Source organism: Wyeomyia smithii, chromosome 1 (genome assembly GCF_029784165.1).
Source record: "Wyeomyia smithii strain HCP4-BCI-WySm-NY-G18 chromosome 1, ASM2978416v1, whole genome shotgun sequence".
Taxonomy (NCBI): domain Eukaryota; kingdom Metazoa; phylum Arthropoda; class Insecta; order Diptera; family Culicidae; genus Wyeomyia; species Wyeomyia smithii.
This window is the reverse complement of record NC_073694.1, coordinates 174481564-174500425: the sequence shown is the minus strand read 5'-3', so window position 1 is coordinate 174500425 and position 18862 is coordinate 174481564. Positions and strand designations below refer to the sequence as shown.

At 39.6% G+C, this 18862-nt stretch overlaps 2 protein-coding genes across 5 annotated transcripts; both read left to right on the top strand.

The window, feature by feature from the left end:
- The first annotated feature begins 499 nt into the window (after window positions 1–499).
- LOC129730447 (E3 ubiquitin-protein ligase RNFT1) lies at window positions 500–13958 on the top strand. 3 transcript variants are annotated; one of them, XM_055689790.1, is made up of 5 exons: window positions 523–599; window positions 680–761; window positions 1191–2925; window positions 2995–3210; window positions 13007–13958. In XM_055689790.1, exons 3-5 carry the CDS (start codon window positions 1300–1302, stop codon window positions 13238–13240), a joined length of 2076 nt encoding a protein of 691 aa, XP_055545765.1. In that variant the 5' UTR covers window positions 523–599; window positions 680–761; window positions 1191–1299; the 3' UTR covers window positions 13241–13958. The 3 variants fall into 3 exon arrangements, with proteins under 3 accessions (XP_055545773.1, XP_055545755.1, XP_055545765.1); XM_055689798.1 differs by lacking the exon at window positions 680–761 and having other exon boundaries at window positions 500–599; XM_055689780.1 differs by having other exon boundaries at window positions 503–761.
- On the top strand, window positions 6378–12929 carry LOC129730464 (cysteine-rich, acidic integral membrane protein-like). Of its 2 annotated transcripts, XR_008728857.1 has the most exons (3): window positions 6378–11105; window positions 11172–12188; window positions 12256–12929. XR_008728857.1 is itself a non-coding variant. In XM_055689808.1 (2 exons), the coding sequence occupies exons 1-2, from the start codon at window positions 11089–11091 to the stop codon at window positions 11782–11784; spliced, it is 630 nt and encodes a 209-aa protein (XP_055545783.1). In that variant the 5' UTR covers window positions 6378–11088; the 3' UTR covers window positions 11785–12929. The 2 variants fall into 2 exon arrangements, 1 of the variants encoding a protein (XP_055545783.1); XM_055689808.1 differs by having other exon boundaries at window positions 11172–12929.
- Window positions 13959–18862: the final 4904 nt, after the last annotated feature.

Genomic DNA, 18862 nt, shown 5'->3' with positions numbered 1-18862 from the left:
CATACTTTAGTTTACATAAAAAGTCAGTAATGTTTTTTTGCTGAGCTCGTCAAGTGCCTTTTGCATAACGGTAATTCGGTAAAAACTTCAACCGACATCAGTTATTTTTGAGAAAATTACAAAATGATGTTTTTTTTTTCAAATTTACTGAACATAACAGTAATAAAAATTACTGAACAATTAAAACGAGAATAAGTGTGTAACGTCTCTGACTTTCTCCTCGCCGCACCTGTATATATTACACGTAACGGAAACTTACTGACTGACAGTGCATTGAGTTTGCAGTTGCCAGTGTTTCATTTTTCAATGTTTATCAAAATTATATTGAATAATTATCAGTTCTATTGAAGAAATCTACATTTAGTTAATGTGTATTGTAAGTATAAATATTTTGTTTTTATTTTTGAGGCAGCAAACTAAATATTCAGTTGTATCGATTTCAACTGTTGAGTTTAGGGTTTACCTGTATCATTTGATGAAAAACAGTCATTTTTGCAACACTGGTCAGTCCAGTCATCAAAGCAAAGGTGTCAAAGTAGCAGAAAAAAGACGGAATTTAAACATGGTGTCAAATTATTTGGAGAAAACCTAAAGTTTTGGTAAATTATAGCACTCGCAGCTGGAAATTAGTTTAGATTTTCGTTTCATATCGATAAGTTATCTCGAACGTGCGTTTTAGTTTGTTGTTTTCTTTGCTTAAGCATTCGTAATCTAGTGATCCATTATCACAGGCTGGAAGGTTAATCACGTATACATATATGGTAAGAGGTATTTTATGTGGTGGGAGTGCGGGGATAATGTTGATGACGAAGTGGTATCACGCAGCCTACTACAGGCAGCACTAATCTCAAGTTGAGCTACAGATATGTAAATCGACACGGAACTGTGATGTTCGTTATAAGCTTGTTTTCACTTTGAACTGAGAGAATAATAATATTTGGGTTGTGCATACAGCAGTTTGTTTACATCGTTTCTCGAACAATCTTATTAAATTTTTTGCCTTTGATCGTATTTTCTTGAACGTGAAGAGGTTTGCAATAATAAATTGACTTATTTCATCATCGACACAAAAAAGGAAACTTTCTTTTCACGAGATATGTTGTGCCATAGTCCAGAAACTAAATCAATATAACACTACCCGAACAAACATACCAATTTTGCTTTTGTTTCTCATCATTTTTTTTTTGCAGATCGGGTCATACTTCTGGAACTGTACCATTCGTCATCAACCCTTGTTAACAATGCTTAGTAGCAGTGCGGTTTGCAGATAAGAAATTGCTGGGAAAATAGTAGCATAAGATGTCCGATACCAAACCCGAAACGCAACAGCAGCAATCGAGCTCGAGGATTGTAGAACCATCAGCAGAACGGCAGATTCCATCAGTAGCACCTGTGGTTAATTCAGAAGTGTCCTCACCCACTAGTGCAGACTCTCCTGCAATAATCGAGACCACTTCTTGCACACTGACCATAGACGAGGGCGGTAGACCCCCTTTAGCGTCGGAGGAGGACACTAGCAGCACAATCAGTAACATTCCAGCAATTACGGTCACTATTATTGATAATCTTACAGCTCCCACAACGACAACTAGCAGCAACGCTTGCCTTGGCAGCCAGGGTTCTGAGGGACAGACGGTACTAGCCACAGTACATCAATCTCAGTTTTCGATCGTCGTCGAAAGGCAAAACTCCGTCAATTCTAACGAAGGCAACATGTCTAACAATAACAACAATAATGTTGGCTTTCGGAACACATTTAATGGTCGGGTTCCGTTTGCCAGAATGCTTTCCGCTGGAAGTGGAACGGATCGACGAGTCAGCAACGACGCAGCTGGTGGGCGAGTCGCTGTGAACTTAAGCAATAACCTGCTGAGTGATTTATTTGCCTTCATGCAGCAAGCGCGCAATCCCAACAATTTATTCTCGTCTGAGCGCCGTAATCTTTTCAACCAATCCGGGCGCTCTGTTTCTCATATGCCGGGCAGCACTACTCCTCCGGTCAACCACGGTCTGGGAAACCCTAGCGATGTTGTTATAGATGTGGACAATATGACAGGGCCGTCACCTCGGTCTTCCAACAATGAAATCTATCCCATTTCTACGTCATCGTCGATCGCTAGCAGCATTAGACCGAACTCATGGATTCAACCGAACTCCGGTGATGAAGATGCTAGCAATGCTAGTAACGTAGGACGACCGACGATGATGCCAAACTTTAACTATCATCACCATCATCATCATTTCCACAACCACCAGCCATTGTCTACTGTGCATCATCAGCTTCTCACACAGCAATCGGCCCCAGCTGGCCAACAGCAAAGCCTACCATTGTCGCTGGGAGCTGCTGCTAGTGGAAGTGGCATTCCAGCATCGGAACCTCTACACCAGCAACCGACAACGCCCACCAATCCGAATCCTAACAACGGAACTCGCAGCAACAGTATCAGTTCCAATAATCAACCATCGGACGAAACCACGGTCCATGAAGCTTTAAATCAAATTCCAGAAGCTCGTATAATGATTGACACATTTGCTCGCTACATTCCGCTGATGTTCATACTGATTACCAAACTATGCTACGATCATCTCGACGGAATCATCCATTTCCTAGCCTTGCTGATGACTTTCTCCCATGCCAACTGGGTAGTGCGGCAGGAAATCTCCAAGCAGGCCCAGAAACGGATAATGGTACTACTTCGGGAACTGATTTTCATAGTCGTAGCACTGGTTGTGGTTGGCTTCTTGCTCGAGCGCAAGAATATTTTCCTCAGTATCATGTTTATGCCGGATCTTTCTGAGCCGCTAAGTCTTAAGTCGCTGCTTTTTTCCGTATGCATGTCCGATTTGGTGCTGAAATTGTTAACTATCGTGGTGAAAATTGTAGTAACTCTAATGCCACCGAGCGTAATCGAGTACAAAAGCCGGGTAAGTTTGCCCGATGTGGATTGAGCAATTGTACAGAGGATAATATTTAAAACATGTTTTCTTCGATAGGGAAAAATCTACCTTATGACCGAGGCGCTCTCTCAGCTATACCGCTCGGCGGCACCGATTCAACCGTGGCTCATCTTTCTCTTCGAATCCTACTCTGGATCGGAGAAAATTGTTGGCGTAATTCTGTCCGCCGTCTACATGGTCGCTAAGTCGTCCGATTTGCTCGATCGGATTAAGTTCTGCAAGTGGTCCGTGATCAAGTTGCTTCAGAAAACGGTGAGTTGTTTTTTTTATTGTTATCAAAAATGGAGTATAAATGATTGCTGTGAACGAACAACTGATTCACTCATTCGTTCTGATTATTTAATCGTAGCGGTTATCTAGAGCTTCCAGAAACAGATAACTTTACTTTATTTGCTGCGTACGCAATCTGCAGTGATACTAGCGTTACTAACAGACCCTGCAATTTAGACATATCTATTAGTTATTTTGCTCTGGACTTGGGTCCACGTTTACTATGTGGCCCATCATAATAATAATAGAGATAAAGATGGGTTTGGATTTTACATTTGTAAAAAAACTTATAAAATGATTGTTTCAATCAAAGAATCTTATGTGTGCGGGTAGTTAGGGATGCTGCATAGCCTCAAGGTTACAGAGTCCGCTTTGACAAGCGGGAATGGCCGTGAGTTCGAATCCTAGTAGCATCTAACCGTTCGATGTCAGAGGAACTTTAAAGCATGGGTTTATTCTCAGGCTTCCCACTTTGACCCTTCACTCACGCTGAATTCAGAACGACATACAGTTGAACTTATATATACCTTTCCAAGGAACTACTTATGTCGATATTCGCAGGAATTACTAACTACTAAAAAATAGCAGTAGTAGGGTAAGGAACGGCTTAAGCAGTAGCGCCTATTTTAATCAGTCGCAGAAAACAGGCCTAAAACTCCTGCTCAGGGCCGGATTTAGACGGTGTGGGGCCCGGGGCAAATTTTTTTGTGAGGCCCTCTTAAAACATTTAGAGGTAACGTTCTGGGAGTTGACGAGCAAAAACAAAAAAGGTCGCCCCAGGACAAGCGGGGCTTCTCAAATCGGGAGGCCCGGGGCATTTGCCCCCTTTGCCACACCTCAAATCCGGGCCTGCTCCTGCTTTTTGATCAATATTGACAATTTCAATGATGGAAATTAAAACTTTGATTATCTAGCTGTCTTACGAATATAAGAAATACCGTTAATCACAAAGAAATCTGTGAACAAACATCATTTGAAACAAATCGACCTATATTGCAGACATTCAGAAGCTACTTCGGGTGCTGCAAAAAATAAACGCCTCGATTGGTATTTGCTTGATTATTGTTAAAGTTTGCTAACTTAGTTTTACAATCTGAAAATAAGTTCTGACAGAGAAAACGATAAAGAACAGATTGATATACTACTGTTTGAATTTCACCCAACACATTTCGAGTATTTCGTCTGAAAAAAAAAAAATTAAAATCGCTTAAAATCTGTCCACGTGGTATGTGGATGGCCCCTTACATATTTGAAGTTGAAACTTCGGAAAAACTCATATTCTATATCACGCTCAATTACAACACTTTTCATTCACCCCTAACATTGCTCGATTGGCACCCTTGTTTAACGTTAAATTGGTTTCTTTGTTTTCAACTTTGCGCGACTCTATATTATAAACACAGACTCTGGTTTAAAGTTGCTTTTTATCATTGGTAACCATTTTTGGTCGATGTTCAGCAACTTCTCCCGACTCCTGATCACGAATGAAATTCATTCAGAAACGAGTCTAAAACATAAGTGCTCAACTGAATATTCGTCTAGCTGTTAAAAACAGAACAACAAAACAGCGATTTGTAAATATTTTTCTCAGCGAGTGGCACTCAGGGATGCCAGGTCATTTTTCCAAATGTCTTCAAGTTTCAATAAAAAATGTCTTCACATGTCTTCCAACCCGAACTGGCTCGCTAGGACCGACCAAAGACTCAAAAACTTACCGGCAAATCGAAAACTATTGAGCAAAAAAAAACAAAAGGTCACCACCTTTGCGAAATGCGGGTCATACCACATACTTTTCTTATGTCTTCACATATTTTTGAAAGTCTTCCATTTGTCTTCGCAAACAAACATGTCTTCACCGCAGGGTAAATGTCTTCCATTTGAAGACATGTCTTCCAATCTGGCATCGCTGGTGGCACTAACAAATTCGTACACTGAACCAAATTATCATGTAAAAGTTATTGGAAAATATATATATAGTTTTTTTCCTATGTAGCTTTTCTAATAGCATTTATCTACATATCACATAGAAACTTATAATATGGTTTTAGTTATATTCATTAGAATAATCATGTATATCTTTTGTGTTTTACTTCAATGAGAATTATTGGTTTTGTTAATATACTTCATGTGCTTGTACATGTAATGTTTGGTGGTTTCAAGTGTTGCATTTTTTCGAAATTAAAAGATAAAAAACAAAAATTGAATTTGTCTAATCATTTTGTTAAGAAAGAATTGATTTCCTATGCTATTTAAGAATTGAACAATTTTTAATATGGGAACCGCTTCTTTTGTCGATTATTGTCAGCTATCTAATCTGTTGCAGTAGCATCTAGAATTCGAGATGTCTGTGAAAATTGTGAATTTCTGTGAAAAGTTTGATAAGGTAGATTTATTGGATTCTCAGTCATAAAGAAAATAAAACTTACATTCAACGGAACTTTCTCCTAATTGTTTTCGAAGTCGTCCAACGAAAAAGTTAGAAGCTCATACAGCTAAATTCCACGCTCTAAAAAATTTAAAATTTTTTATTTTTCTTTCCAAATTACATAATTTCAATAAACCTTACGTTTTGAAATTTCAAAGAATCCTTGGAAAAGTCCATTAAAAACATTTTTTTTACATCTGAAAATCACAACTCTTATCTGCCTACGCAGATGAAGCGTATTCACATAAAAGCTGTCGGGTCGACAGATAACATATGTTCCTGCGTTTCAATAAATTTCGTCTAGTTTTCACATGAAGTTTATCTCGCATTTATACCATAAATTAGATTATTGAATCAGTGAAGTTATGTGACGTTTTCAGTAATAAACAGGTGATTGCTTGGTTCGTTGATACGTAAATAGGCCTATAGACCAGGAAGCTCGTCCAGCTGCTTGCTGAGAGAGAGAGAAAGAGGAGAGAGAGAAAGAGAGGGAAAGATAAAGAGAGAAAGAGAGAGAGAGAGAGAGAAAGAGAGGGAGAGAGAGAAAGAGAGAGAGGGAGAGAGAGAAAAAGAGCGGGGGAGAGAGAAAGAGGAAGAGAGTGGGAGAGAGACAAAGAGGGAGGGAGAGAGACAAAGAGAGAGGGAGAGAGAGAAAGAGAGACAGAGAGAAAAAGAGAGAGAGAAAGAGAGGGACAAAGAGAGAAAAAGGCAGAGAGAGAGAAAGAGAGACAGAGAGAGAAAGAGAGGCAAAGAGAAAGAGAGACAGAGAGAGAGAGAGAGAAAGAGACACACAGAGAGGGAGAGAGAGAAAGAGAGAGAGAGAGAAAGAGAGAGAGAGAGAAAGAGAGAGAGAAAGAAAGAGAGAGAGAGAGAGAGAGAAAGAAAGAGAGAGAGAGAGATAGAGAAAGAGAGAAAGAGAGAGAGAGAGAGAGAGAGAGAGAGAGAGAGAGAGAGAGAGAGAGAGAGAGACAGAGAGAGTTAGCGTCGCCCTAGGTTTTTCCCTGACTATTAAATTTATTTTAAACTAATTTAAATTACGACTATCATAGGTTTTTTCACCTAAATCACAAAACTAAAAAGGATCAGGCTTAGTCCAATTTGATAAAATTGAGAATAAAAATTACGGTGATGGACAAAATTTAAAAAAGCTGTCCTAAAGCTCAAATAAGTACCCTAGAAATATTATAGCTTTTCAACCATTCCAGTTCATTTTGGTGCTCCTGGTTAATGCAGAAGTGCGTCAAAAAAGCCGCAAAGTTATCGCTCGCCGTGTTCGTTGTTTTTCCGTTTACTTTCAGGAAAACTTTATTCTGAAGACTTTAGGCATTTCCGAAACGTCTAGTGACACCAAAATTCGCAGGAACAGTGTTATCAATTACCTATGTTGGGACACACCTGCTTTCACAAGAAAATCAATCACATTTGGAATTCTGGTGGAATCAGCTAAATAATTGTTAAAATTAACAATTTTTCAATCAAACCTTTATGCTAAACACTGTCGAATGCTTTTCTATGTACAGAAGAGCATCTCCATTTGAATAACCTTCAGATTTATTAGCTCGTATCATCATAAACCAGCGTGTCGAAAACCTGGAAAAGCAGGGAATGTCAGGGATTTTTGACGTTGGACTAACGTCTATATCGAAGTTAGGCACCTGAATTGAAAAATCTAGTAATTCAACCGGGGAAAACCAGGGAAAAGTGGTCAGGTTTTGAGCGCTTATATATCAGTCATTTCTTTTCAGAATTTCGAGGTTTTGGCATCAACCGATCAGAAATTCTTTTACGGTTGAATTTATGTAACAAAAATAACCTATTGTTCGAGATACACTATTGAAAAATTGATAAATCACATCGATTGTCTAAATCATACCGAGCAACCAATCACCACCTCTCTTCACAAGCACAGTCGACACTAACGGATACAACCGATCTGACTTTGTAAACAGTCTCGCAGCTTTCAACCAATAACGAGCTCGCTTTCGGTAGCTGCAACAGGTGTTTCAACACCGTTTTAAAATGCTTCTTTTATCATTACCACTGAACAGATTCTAAACACCAATGGCTTGATTGATAGGGGAAATATTGCGCAAGATTGTCATATAATAATTTAAATATGTTTTTGATACTAAACTAGTTAAAAGTTGTGTTAAAAGTCGTGCACATTCAACCAATCACAAGCTCGCTTCTTGTTTGCTCGCGGATGGATTTTTGCTTTGGGCTATATAATAGCCTGTGTCGTCTCATAGCAAGTGGAAGGCCTCATCAGTTAACAAGTGGAAGGCCACCAGGCCGGTCTTGTATAATCAGCAGTGGTGGCTGATTCCAGCGGCCAAACTGAGCTGCAGCAGAACCAGAGCGGTAGTATCAGGCAGCAGCGGCGGAGGTAGTGGGCAGCTGCATTTCTTCATTCAGTTCGGTTCTCCTTCGATCTGAGTTGGACCCCACCAGCGGTAATCCAATTCAGATATCGTTGGGTGAAAACTGCACGAAACTGCCAGAACTGCCAGAAACTGCACGAGCCAGCACTGCCACTAGGAAAGCTACCGCCATTTAGTGTGTGTGCAGTGTGCACATATAGCGTATGTGCATCTGTATTGCTATGACATTTGCGATGATAGGGATGGCGCTGTTGCGTGTGTATGGCTAGCTATAGCGTGTGTAAGACACTAGCATGTGTAGCATATTATGGCTATTGCGTGTATATCTTCAGCGTGTGTACGGATAGTTATAGCTTGTGTGTGGATAGCTGCTGCGTGTGTAATGATTAGTTATAGCGTATGTATGGATAGTAATAGCACATGGTTGGATAGCTTATGCGTGTGTATAGATAGTTGTATCGGATGTATGGAAAGGAATAGCGTGTGTATGGATAGCTTCGGCATGTGTGTATAAAAAACTATAGCTACAGCGTGTGTATGAATAGTTTTAACGCGTGTTTAGATAGTTATAGCATGTGTGTGAATAACTATAGCGGGTGTTTATCGAAGATTATTATTGTCATTGAAAATATTAAAATGTCTTAGCGAACACAGTTGTGAATTTGATTTTACAGCAGCGTTTTAACTTCTTCAGCCAGTCCTAATTCATCGAGGAAAAATTACTACCTATGAATGATCAACACTTATTTACTAGAAATTTGATTTAGATCAAAACGGGTTCTTTTGAGTATCATAAATCATTGGTAAAAAGAGTTGCAAGCTTTCTCAATGAGCATTCATTAAATTTTCGTTTTTGTTTCTCGGTGCGCGGTTTTGATTTTGTTTCTCGCACACAGAGAAAGAAACAAACTTGTCGCTATCGTGAAAAATAACAAAACAATTAGAAATGCTCTAAATCACAACTGAAGAAGTTAAGATATTATCCTGTCACTCGCCCAAACCTTGATAACAACTACCGAAAAACGTGTGATTGAGCTCTTGCTATATTGAGTTATTGAACCAAACGTTTTTGTTTTTCAAATACATGAAGTTATATGCTGGGCTGGAACTAACCTAGCATGAGTTTTATCGATTAAATGTCAAACAATTTTCAAATTTAAAATTTTCGTTTGAATCGTTCTGGGCTCCAATTTCAGATAGTTTCGTAAAGTTTGCTTTTTGCTTAGATAGGAAAATTTTACCAATTCGCTCAATTAAATGATTGTCTTGGTAGTGCAGCAAACAAAGGGTTGATTCGAATATGTATGAAATGACAGCGATTAAATAAAAGATATCCATTCTTTTAGTATATATTATTATTTATAACGTTTTAACGTCTCAGCATTCAGAAATGCGCTGTTAGATAAAATTGCAGCAAATACTAGAGTTGCAATTCTCTCTATTATTTGTTTTAATGGAATATAAGAATACCGTAGTCCAACGTCATGCGGTCGTGTCTTGAATACCACCCTCCTACTTTTTTTTTTGCTCAGGGAAATCAGGGAATATCAGGGCAAACTAGAAAATATTCAGGAAAAATTTTTTAACCTTTCTTTTTTAAACGACCGATTCTTTTTTAAACGACTTTTTAGCACAAAAACTTTTTTTTTTCAGCATAAAAGGCTGGTTCAAGAACTCTACGGTTCGGTTTCGTATCCAATATCCAATTAAAAATTAAAAATAATTGATAACACTGATCGACAAAAAGGGAAAAAATACTCCAGAGCTCAAACTGAAAAAAAAAAAAATAAAGACTATAGACTATCCCCTAGACATTTCCCGTAAGTAAACCGAAAAGGACGTTTGTTACTTGCATTTAAATGAATGTTGAAAAATAACACTTTATCATTATTATTGATTATTTGGCTTGCCTGTTGACTACACTCTCTCTGGACTTGTTTGGCACTAAATTGAGCATATCCAGCTTTTTACGCGCTATAATGGCGGACGCTATAATGCAAAGTTCGTAAAAAATTACCCACCCTTTTGACAACTCTGCTTACGTCAGTTTGAAGTCTTCATACAATTTATCAAAGAAAAATATTTCTGGCAACTTTGTGTTGCCAATTTTTCAGAAATAGCAAATCTGACGTAAGCAGAGAGGTTCGCATATTACGAACACGCATTATAGCGACCGCCATTATGGTGCGTAAAAAGCTGGATACGCTGTCGAAAAAAAATATCAACACAAACGGGTTGAACTTTTTTTTCTCTTCCCCTTCCAATTTGCAACATGGGGTGGTGACATAGAATGAAAATAAAATTTGTGCCGGCCTTACCGGTGAGAATTTTAGCAGCATCCAGTTAAAGCCTGTTCCTTAGTTTTGTGATTTAGGTGGGAAACCCTATGACAGTCGTAAACTAAATCAGTTTAAAAAAAAATTTGAATAGTCAGGGAAAAAAATGAAACATCAGGGAAAATCAGGGAATTTATTTTTTAAAATTGAGTCGCCACCCTGAATGCGGAACCTGTACTGTTTGGTTTCATATCCGATCGAATACTTTTTCCACTGGGGTTTCAAAGTTGCGTCATTTTGTGCCAAATACTGAAAAAAATCAAATCAAGAAAGTTGATGATCTAAAATTAACGAATTAAATTCTGGAGAAATTTTCACCGCCGTCCTAGTTGAAAGTCGAACACAGCATCGAAAACATGTACACTGTGACCGCTATGCTTGAGTGGTTTTGACTATGTAAATTCAAATTTTTTTGTTCACTGTTATAGTATTTTCGATCAAGAGCAAAATAACAATTATCACTAATCACTAAATCACTAAACATAATCACTAAAAAATTGTTATTGTTAAAATTACCATGAACTGCCAGTTGATTTTTCTCCGTGTAGTGACGAGTACCGATACCAGAATACTCGATACCTTTGGTCTGAGTATCGAGACTGTTACTACGATACAAGTATCGCCCATTCAGACCGGTCGTTTCAATGTTTTGCTCTCTTGGAATATTTTATGCATCGGCTGTTAGTTTTTGTGTAAATTCTTATAACTGGAGCTGTAAATGATGGCATCGCAAAGGTGGGTGACAATATTTGATAGCACAAACCGTAAGGTCGAACTTTTCATTTATATTTCTCGCTGTAGCGAATGTATTATCTGCTTAGAACAGATATCTGATTCATCGGCAGATGAAACACGGCAGCTACTATGTTTCCACCGTTTCCATACTCAATGTATAACTCGATGGCTAGCGGTGAGCAACAAGTGCCCTGTGTGTCGGCTTGCTGCCTCGGAAACGTTTACTGGAAATATTCCGGAAGGGGACGCAGCTTGGGATATTTCGGATGATGAATATGATTCTGAGTACGATGATTTTTTCATCAGTATATTGAATGGAGCAGAATCGGATTTGACCGATGATGAAATTCTTGAGGTTTCTGAGAATCATATCGAGACCGATACCAGTGATGAATATGGCAATTCGAATTCGGATGTCAATGAAGCTGACGATGACAATTTGATCTCCGATGCCCGTGAAGCTGACGAAGACAATTTGATCTCCGATGTCAGTGAAGCTGACGATGCCGATTCCTTCGCGGAAGACTTCGATATTGAAGAGCAGGATGACCAGGATATCGATGTTGATAGCGAAGTGGAAATCGACGATGATCTCGCCTTTCAATATCACTACGATGAAAATGAAGAGTGTGAAATGCCCGATTATCTGGAATGTCAGGACGAGGATTGGTGTTGGTGATTAGTGCCCAGTAGCGTGGAATGATTGTTGTTATACGTTCAGAATGTATTTCTAAATGCAAGTTACAAATGAAATGTAAATATAATCATACGGTTGATCAATACGTGCAATATATGGAATCCAAATCCGATTATTAAATCGGAGATGTTCGTTTTGGCGTTCACATCTGGAATGAATATTATTAGTACGAAAAATTTATCGTAAAGAGCAAACAAAAAAAACCAACATTACTGAGATGTTGGAATGTTTTCTTTCTATCGCTCGATCACCATGCAGTTTTGGGTGCGTCCGTTTCGATGAGGCATTGCGTGGCACGATTATTCCAGTGTCGATGTTGATCTGCCCAACCTCACATAAGCTTCTCGAATGGGTTTTGGCGATACAAACGACCGCCGATGCATGCCGTAAGTGCGACTAATCCATAATATTTCGCATTCACAAACAAGGTTATCCTTTCATGCCCCAAAATAGATGTGGAAACAAACGCTGCCAATGGAACTGAATGACTATTGCTTGCATGGATCTACCTCCAATATCGCATCCTCATGGTTTCGTGCGATTCGGATTATAACGAGAGTTGGGATGCTCAATTTTTTTTTCTTTTGAATAATTATTGTTTAATCTAAATTCGAAAAAGAATGCAGTAATTCTTCGAAAATATCGTACAAAAGCGTTGAAAAAAAAAACACAAAAGTGTTAACATATTTTAAAATATGACCATCTCTGATAGTCAATCGCACGTGTGTTTTGCACCGAAAATTCAAACAATGAAAGCGAAAATAACGCTTTGCGTTCGCCCGTAAGCACGCAACTGCATTCCGTCCAGCACACAACGTGGTAGATTGGTCGCATCGTGATTTCGGCAGTAAATATTAGGCATTCGCATTGGCAACGCAAACGATGATCGCTTGTGTATTGCGAGGGCGCGAAAACGAGTGGCGCATCCGAGGGCAGCGTCGTCAGTTCAATGGTAGCTGCTGGCCAGCGATCCTCGGCTCTTTGACTCTTCGAAAATGGCGACTGGCCCAGACGAGTCGTTCGCTGGCGAACGATCGCCTAGCCCAGTTGATGAACAGCAGAAACAGCCTGGGAAGCTAGTCTGGATATCGCTACCGTTCGAGTGGCTTGGTCAAATTGGACGACTTTTCATGGTTCTTAATGCTTGTATAGATAATGCCAGCTCATATCCTAATGTTTAAATTTGTTTTCATTCCTTTTTCAGAGCTACGGAACAATTCCATCGAAGGAGCAGTTGCAGGCATGCGGTGGCCAGTGTCCAATCTGTCACGACAGCTTCAACTCGCCGGTCCTGCTAGAATGTAATCACATTTTTTGCGAGCTATGCGTCGGTACGTGGTTTGATCGGGAGCAGACGTGTCCACTCTGTCGGGCCAAGATCGTTGACGACCCGTCCTACCGGGATGGGGCAACCACATTTTTCCTACAGTTGTACTAACTAAACAAAAAAATGCAATCTTATTTTATGTTGTTGAAGGAATCAATAGTGCGCAGAATGTGATGTGATGAAAATGTGAACGATAGCTTTTTTAAGGCCAAGTGAAATGGTTCGGAACTTTTTGCTTTGCCATAAAGATTTTGTTTTACGCGTATCGGCTTTTCTCCTCAGCAGTCAATCTTATCATTCTCTATTGTTTTGAAACACGTGACATAATGTGAAGAAACTGTTGAAGCACAAACATGCTTCTGCTAAAAAGTGGTTCACTTTCTAAGCTAAATTGTTTAGTAGATGTTTAGTTGCTATACGTAGAGCTATTTTTATTGAACTCAGTTTATCTGCAGTCTATTCCAACGGTTATACAAATCATGAAGTGAATACATCACCTGTTGTGTCTAATGCTAGTAAAATGTAACAAATGTCCATTCGTAGTGGTGGGACATAGAGTGCGAAAGATTATGACGGTGAATTGAAGTGAAGCCATCTTGCAAACCAAAACATAATAATGAAAAGAAGTGTGTAATACGTCTGTGCTTTGAAACGTGATGTTAACAAAACAAAAAGCCAGCGGAAAACTATACCAGGTTTGCCGTTTGTGGGAAGCAAACGAGGGATGAAACAGCACATGGTGCATTACGAGCATTACATACAAGTAACAGCAGATATATTATTTTTCAAATCCAAGAAGGAATATTAATAGTTTCAGCATTGTTAGCAACATGAAGTGAACATTAGTTTAGGCCTGTTTTTAAGAAAATCCCTAACCCTAACCGGGTAATTTGTTGTTTGCTGAATACGGGACGAATCTGACTTAATTATTTACACATTTGTTCCGATAATATTTACCTTGGAACTAATTTAGAGAAAACAATGTAACGGTTTTTTTTTGGCCAGAAAATCACTGTTCAAGGCAGAGGGGATTCACTGCTGTCAAATTTCATATATGTGTGCGTTATCGCAGATCAGCTCTGGTCCATGACGTTTGTTGGTCCGCGACGTTTGTAACTATGAACGATGATGAGGAAAAACTCACTACACAACACATTTATAAAAGTTTTCCGCGGTTTCTCGAGTTTTGATAAAAAAAACGTTCCAATTCTATAATATTTCACATCGATCAATTTCATAACCAAAAAGAACAAAAACCAAAACAAACACCATGTTGCCGAATATGCTGGTTACACGATGTTTGACAGATAGATCCTCCCTGGTTCAAGGTTCTTAGTTGCATGTTCGTGTATGTGGTTATGTGTATTTTTGTTCGCATGTGTGCGAATGTATAAAATGTGTCTGTATGGGGTGTAAATATGCGTATGTGTATTTCATTTTCCAAATTGAACCAGTATAAAATAAAAGTAAGCTTTCCATTAGATCGAAATGAGATTTAATTTTCATTGGGATGTAATGTTTACGGTTTTACAAATTAATGAATTTATGAAATTATTTGTTTCAAGAAAATACGATGTACGGTTCTTTTTTGCGCTTACTTTTCGCCATGATAGAAAAAATCAGAGCATAACGGTCTCATTAAACTTTCATGAAGCGTTTTGATTTCAACTCGAGATACAATTGATGGTTTCGTTGCCGCTCAATAAACTTCTTGTTGATTTAAATCGTTGTACATATATTTGTATGATTACCCGGACGAACACATACGATTCGCATACATTCTCTAGGATTCCTCACATTGGATTCGTGAACGACCTTGAAAAGGATTCCTGGAAAAAAGAATCCTCAGGAATGCCCTGTATATGGCTCTAGGATTCTTGAATAAGAATCCTGAGTGGGAATCCTTCGGATCGTGTTCGCGATTCCTTTCACGATTCCGTCACCGAATTAAAGGTATCCTGGGGATTCTTACTCAGGATTCTCAGCGTGTTAGTAAGGGTAGTAAGATTAGTTAGAGTTAAAATCAAATACCGTTTAATTAGACAATCCTTATTTTTTTCTTAATTTATTAACACATACCGAAGACTGAGGCATACGCACAAACTGATGAAGACTCGTGACGAACGGCAAAATACGATGGGAAAGTCACGGGTCCAGGAATTGGTTCACTCAGACGCTGACGAAGCCTCATTGTTTCATCATGGATGATGAGACTTATGTCAAGATGGACTTCCGGCAGCTACCTCTGCTCATGTGGCAAAAGAAGTGCGCCGTTCGTGACTACCAAAACTGTAAACGGGGAGATCTACTTCAAGGAGTGTCTACAGAAGCGGCTGCTTCCTCTGTTGAAGCAACAAGAGGGACCTACGATCTTCTGGCCGGATCTAGCTTTGTGCCACTATTCAAATTATGTCCTGGAGAGTGGCACGAAGACAACGGGGTCACTTTCGTACCCAAGGACATGGAACCCTCTCAACGCACCGGAACTAATGCCTATAGAAAAATACTGAAGCAGGCACCACGAAAGCATCCCTAGGAGGTCACATCTGAGGAGGACATAAAGAAAAAGTGGGTTCCTGTGCATAAAAACTGCAGCTAGATGTTGAACAAAACATCAGTATATCATTAGTATATCATTTGAGTTGGGGCCTGTTCGTTGGGTTATAGCGCAACTAAATCGCTGACATTTGTTCGAAGGCTTTGTCGATGCATTTTTGAACACAGAAAATATAATGTATTCGAAATAAAACTAAATATGAAAAACTAGTTTGGAATAAATAGTTTGAGAAGCAGTATTAGTTTATTTAGAGTCATCTTGGGCTTCAAATGATGAGTTGACAATTTGGAACGAGCGTCAAATTTAGCTTCGGCCCTCACAGGTTCCAATCTCACGCCTTTAAGAGTCATATATTACGGATCGAAACAATCGGCACAGACCTAGGCAACTAAACAAGGACCTAAATCTGCAGATCGTCAGGCTTCCATGGCTGCAACAGGACCATATTTGATGAATCAACTCGTAGCACTGGAGGAACTATGCTGGTCGGGACTAGGGATACCATCCGTCCTGATTTAGCAGGACATGTCCTGATTTTGAGATCCATTTGGAGCGTCCTGATTTATTTTTCATATTTTAGCATTTGTCCTGATTTTGCTGAATGATGCCGGATATTCAAAAAGGAAGCAAACTGTTCAGTACTTCCATCTTGACTTATCTTGTTCTTATTTCGAACGATTTTTTTCTTTGGTTGAATCTTAATGAGAGAAATTGTCTAGTCGTTAAAATTGTTAAACGTTTTTTGACAAATAAGTTTATTTCAAACAGTTTACTAGTTGCATTTTTTAAGGTATCTACTAACGCCTAATAAATCAAAGTTGCAAATTTGAATCGTTCGAGAAATACGTTAAATATGAGGCTTTTGGCGTATTGTGAAGTGCAAATCTCAAATTACGTGTTTTATTTATTGATACCTCAAAAAATAACAATAGCTTAGAACAAATTTTTGCTGGAAAAAATTGTCCTGATTTTTAACTCCGACGAAATGGTAACCCTAGTCGGGACAGAAGGTATGGAAAAGCGGACATTGAGATCCTACCTTTCATCAGAGCTGTGGCACCACCAACGAGCTTGGAAATACCATTAAAGTGCTGAGTAGGATGCGCCAACGCGTATAGACCGTTCCGATAATTATAAATACACTTACGATCAACCGTTATTTCAAATAACGTGCAGTATTCAACCAAACGTTGGCTGCGTCCTGTTGTTTACATCCAAAAGAAACAGATGCTGTCATTTTTTCTAACATTTAGTGCGAAATTTGGAAAATGCGTGGCCTTTCTCCCGAGCAAAGAAAGCGAATTGTGCACAAATGGGGCACCGTGAGTGGTCTTTCTATAAGAAAATTAGCCAGAGAAGAAGGTATAAGTGTCGGAGCAGTTTGAACCGCATTGCGGAAGTATTGTGAAGAGTGCACATTTACTGATGCCCCAAGACGTGGTAGAAAACCCGGGCCTGTTGATCCCACAATGGACAAAAAGGTTAAGGAATACTACAAGCGGCATCCTTCAGTATCAGTACGAGATGTGGCGAGAAAGCTTGAAATCTCGTCGAGTAACGTTATGCGTGCCAAGGGAAGAATGGGTCTGCAGACCCGTCGTAAGCAGAAGCAGTTAAAACGAAATCCAAAACAAGCTGAATCTGTGAAACCGAGAGCTCGGAAGCTTTATGACAAACTTCTGACCAAAAAAATGGGGTGTGTTATCATGGATGACGAAACCTACATAAAACTGGACTATAAGACTCTGCCAGGACCGCAATTTTATACATCACCGAAGGGAAAGGATGGCCCTGGACCAGTGAAAGCCATTTACACCGAAAAATTCGGCAAGAAGGTAATGGTTTGGCAGGCCATTTGTGAATGTGGGAAAATAACTCGTCCATTCATTACGAATGACACAATGAATGGTGAAATATACGTGAAAGAGTGTTTGCAGAAAAGGTTGTTACCCATGGTTAAGCAGCATAACAATCCTCCAATCTTTTGGCCCGATCTTGCTTCCTGCCATTACTCTTAGGATGCACTAGGGTGGTATAAAACAAATAATGTTACATGTGTCCCAAAGGAGATGAATCCTCCAAACTGCCCTGAAGTTCGTCCTATTGAAACTTTTTGGGCTTTGACCAAGGCAAAGCTGAGGAAATATGTCAAACCAGCGGACAATGTTGAAAAATTTATAAAAGATTGGCTTAAAGTGGTAAAAATGGTCGGAGAACACACAATTCAAAAGAGAAAAGTTAGAGAACTCGCGTATCCTACGAAAAATAATCTCAACTTGAATTGAAACTGGAAAGAAAACACTTATTATCTATATTTCAGAATGAAATGACCCGAAAAATCCTGTATTTCTTGTTCTATTCAAGAGAGAAGATGTATTTATAATTTTCGGAGCAGTCTATAATCAGGTGGCAGGCGATCAGTGCGAGGATGTGTAAGTTGAGAATTAAGGGTCAGTTCTTTAACTACAGCATCATCAACGTGCTCTGCCTACACGAGGGGAGATCCGACGACGAGAAAGAAGCGTTCTATACGCAGCTGGAGCAGGTGTATGATAGCTGTCCGCAACGGGATGTTAAGATCGTCATCGGTGGTATAAACGCTCAGATAGGACGGGAGGCAATGTACAGACCGGTGATCGGGCTAAATAACCTGCATGCCGCATCAAATGATAACGGCCAACGATGTGTAAACTTTGCAGCCTCCTGCGATATGGTAGTCAGAAGTACCTTCTTCCCCCCGTGAAGACATCCTGGAGATCACCTGACTTACAAGTGGAGGACCAAATCGACCACGCCATCAACGTTCGCACCTACTGCAGTGCGAATATTGATTCGGACCATTACTTTGTTGCATCACGCATACACTCAAAACTTTCGACAGCGCGAACCACGCTTCAAATTCGCCCACCGCGACCAAACATCGGGCAACTACGGGACACCTAAATTGCACAGGAATACGCACAGGTGTAGCGGCACTTGGTACAATGGTTCCAAACCGGAGAAACTACTGGTTTGACGACGAGTGCAAACAGATAATGGAAAAGAAGAATGCAGCACGAGTGAGAATGCTGCAACACCAAACGAGGGCAAACATGGAGCGCTACCGACGCGCACTGAACGGTCTTGCGAGCAGGAAGAAATTCGTCGATGCCTTATGGCAGGAAATCGAGCCTGCT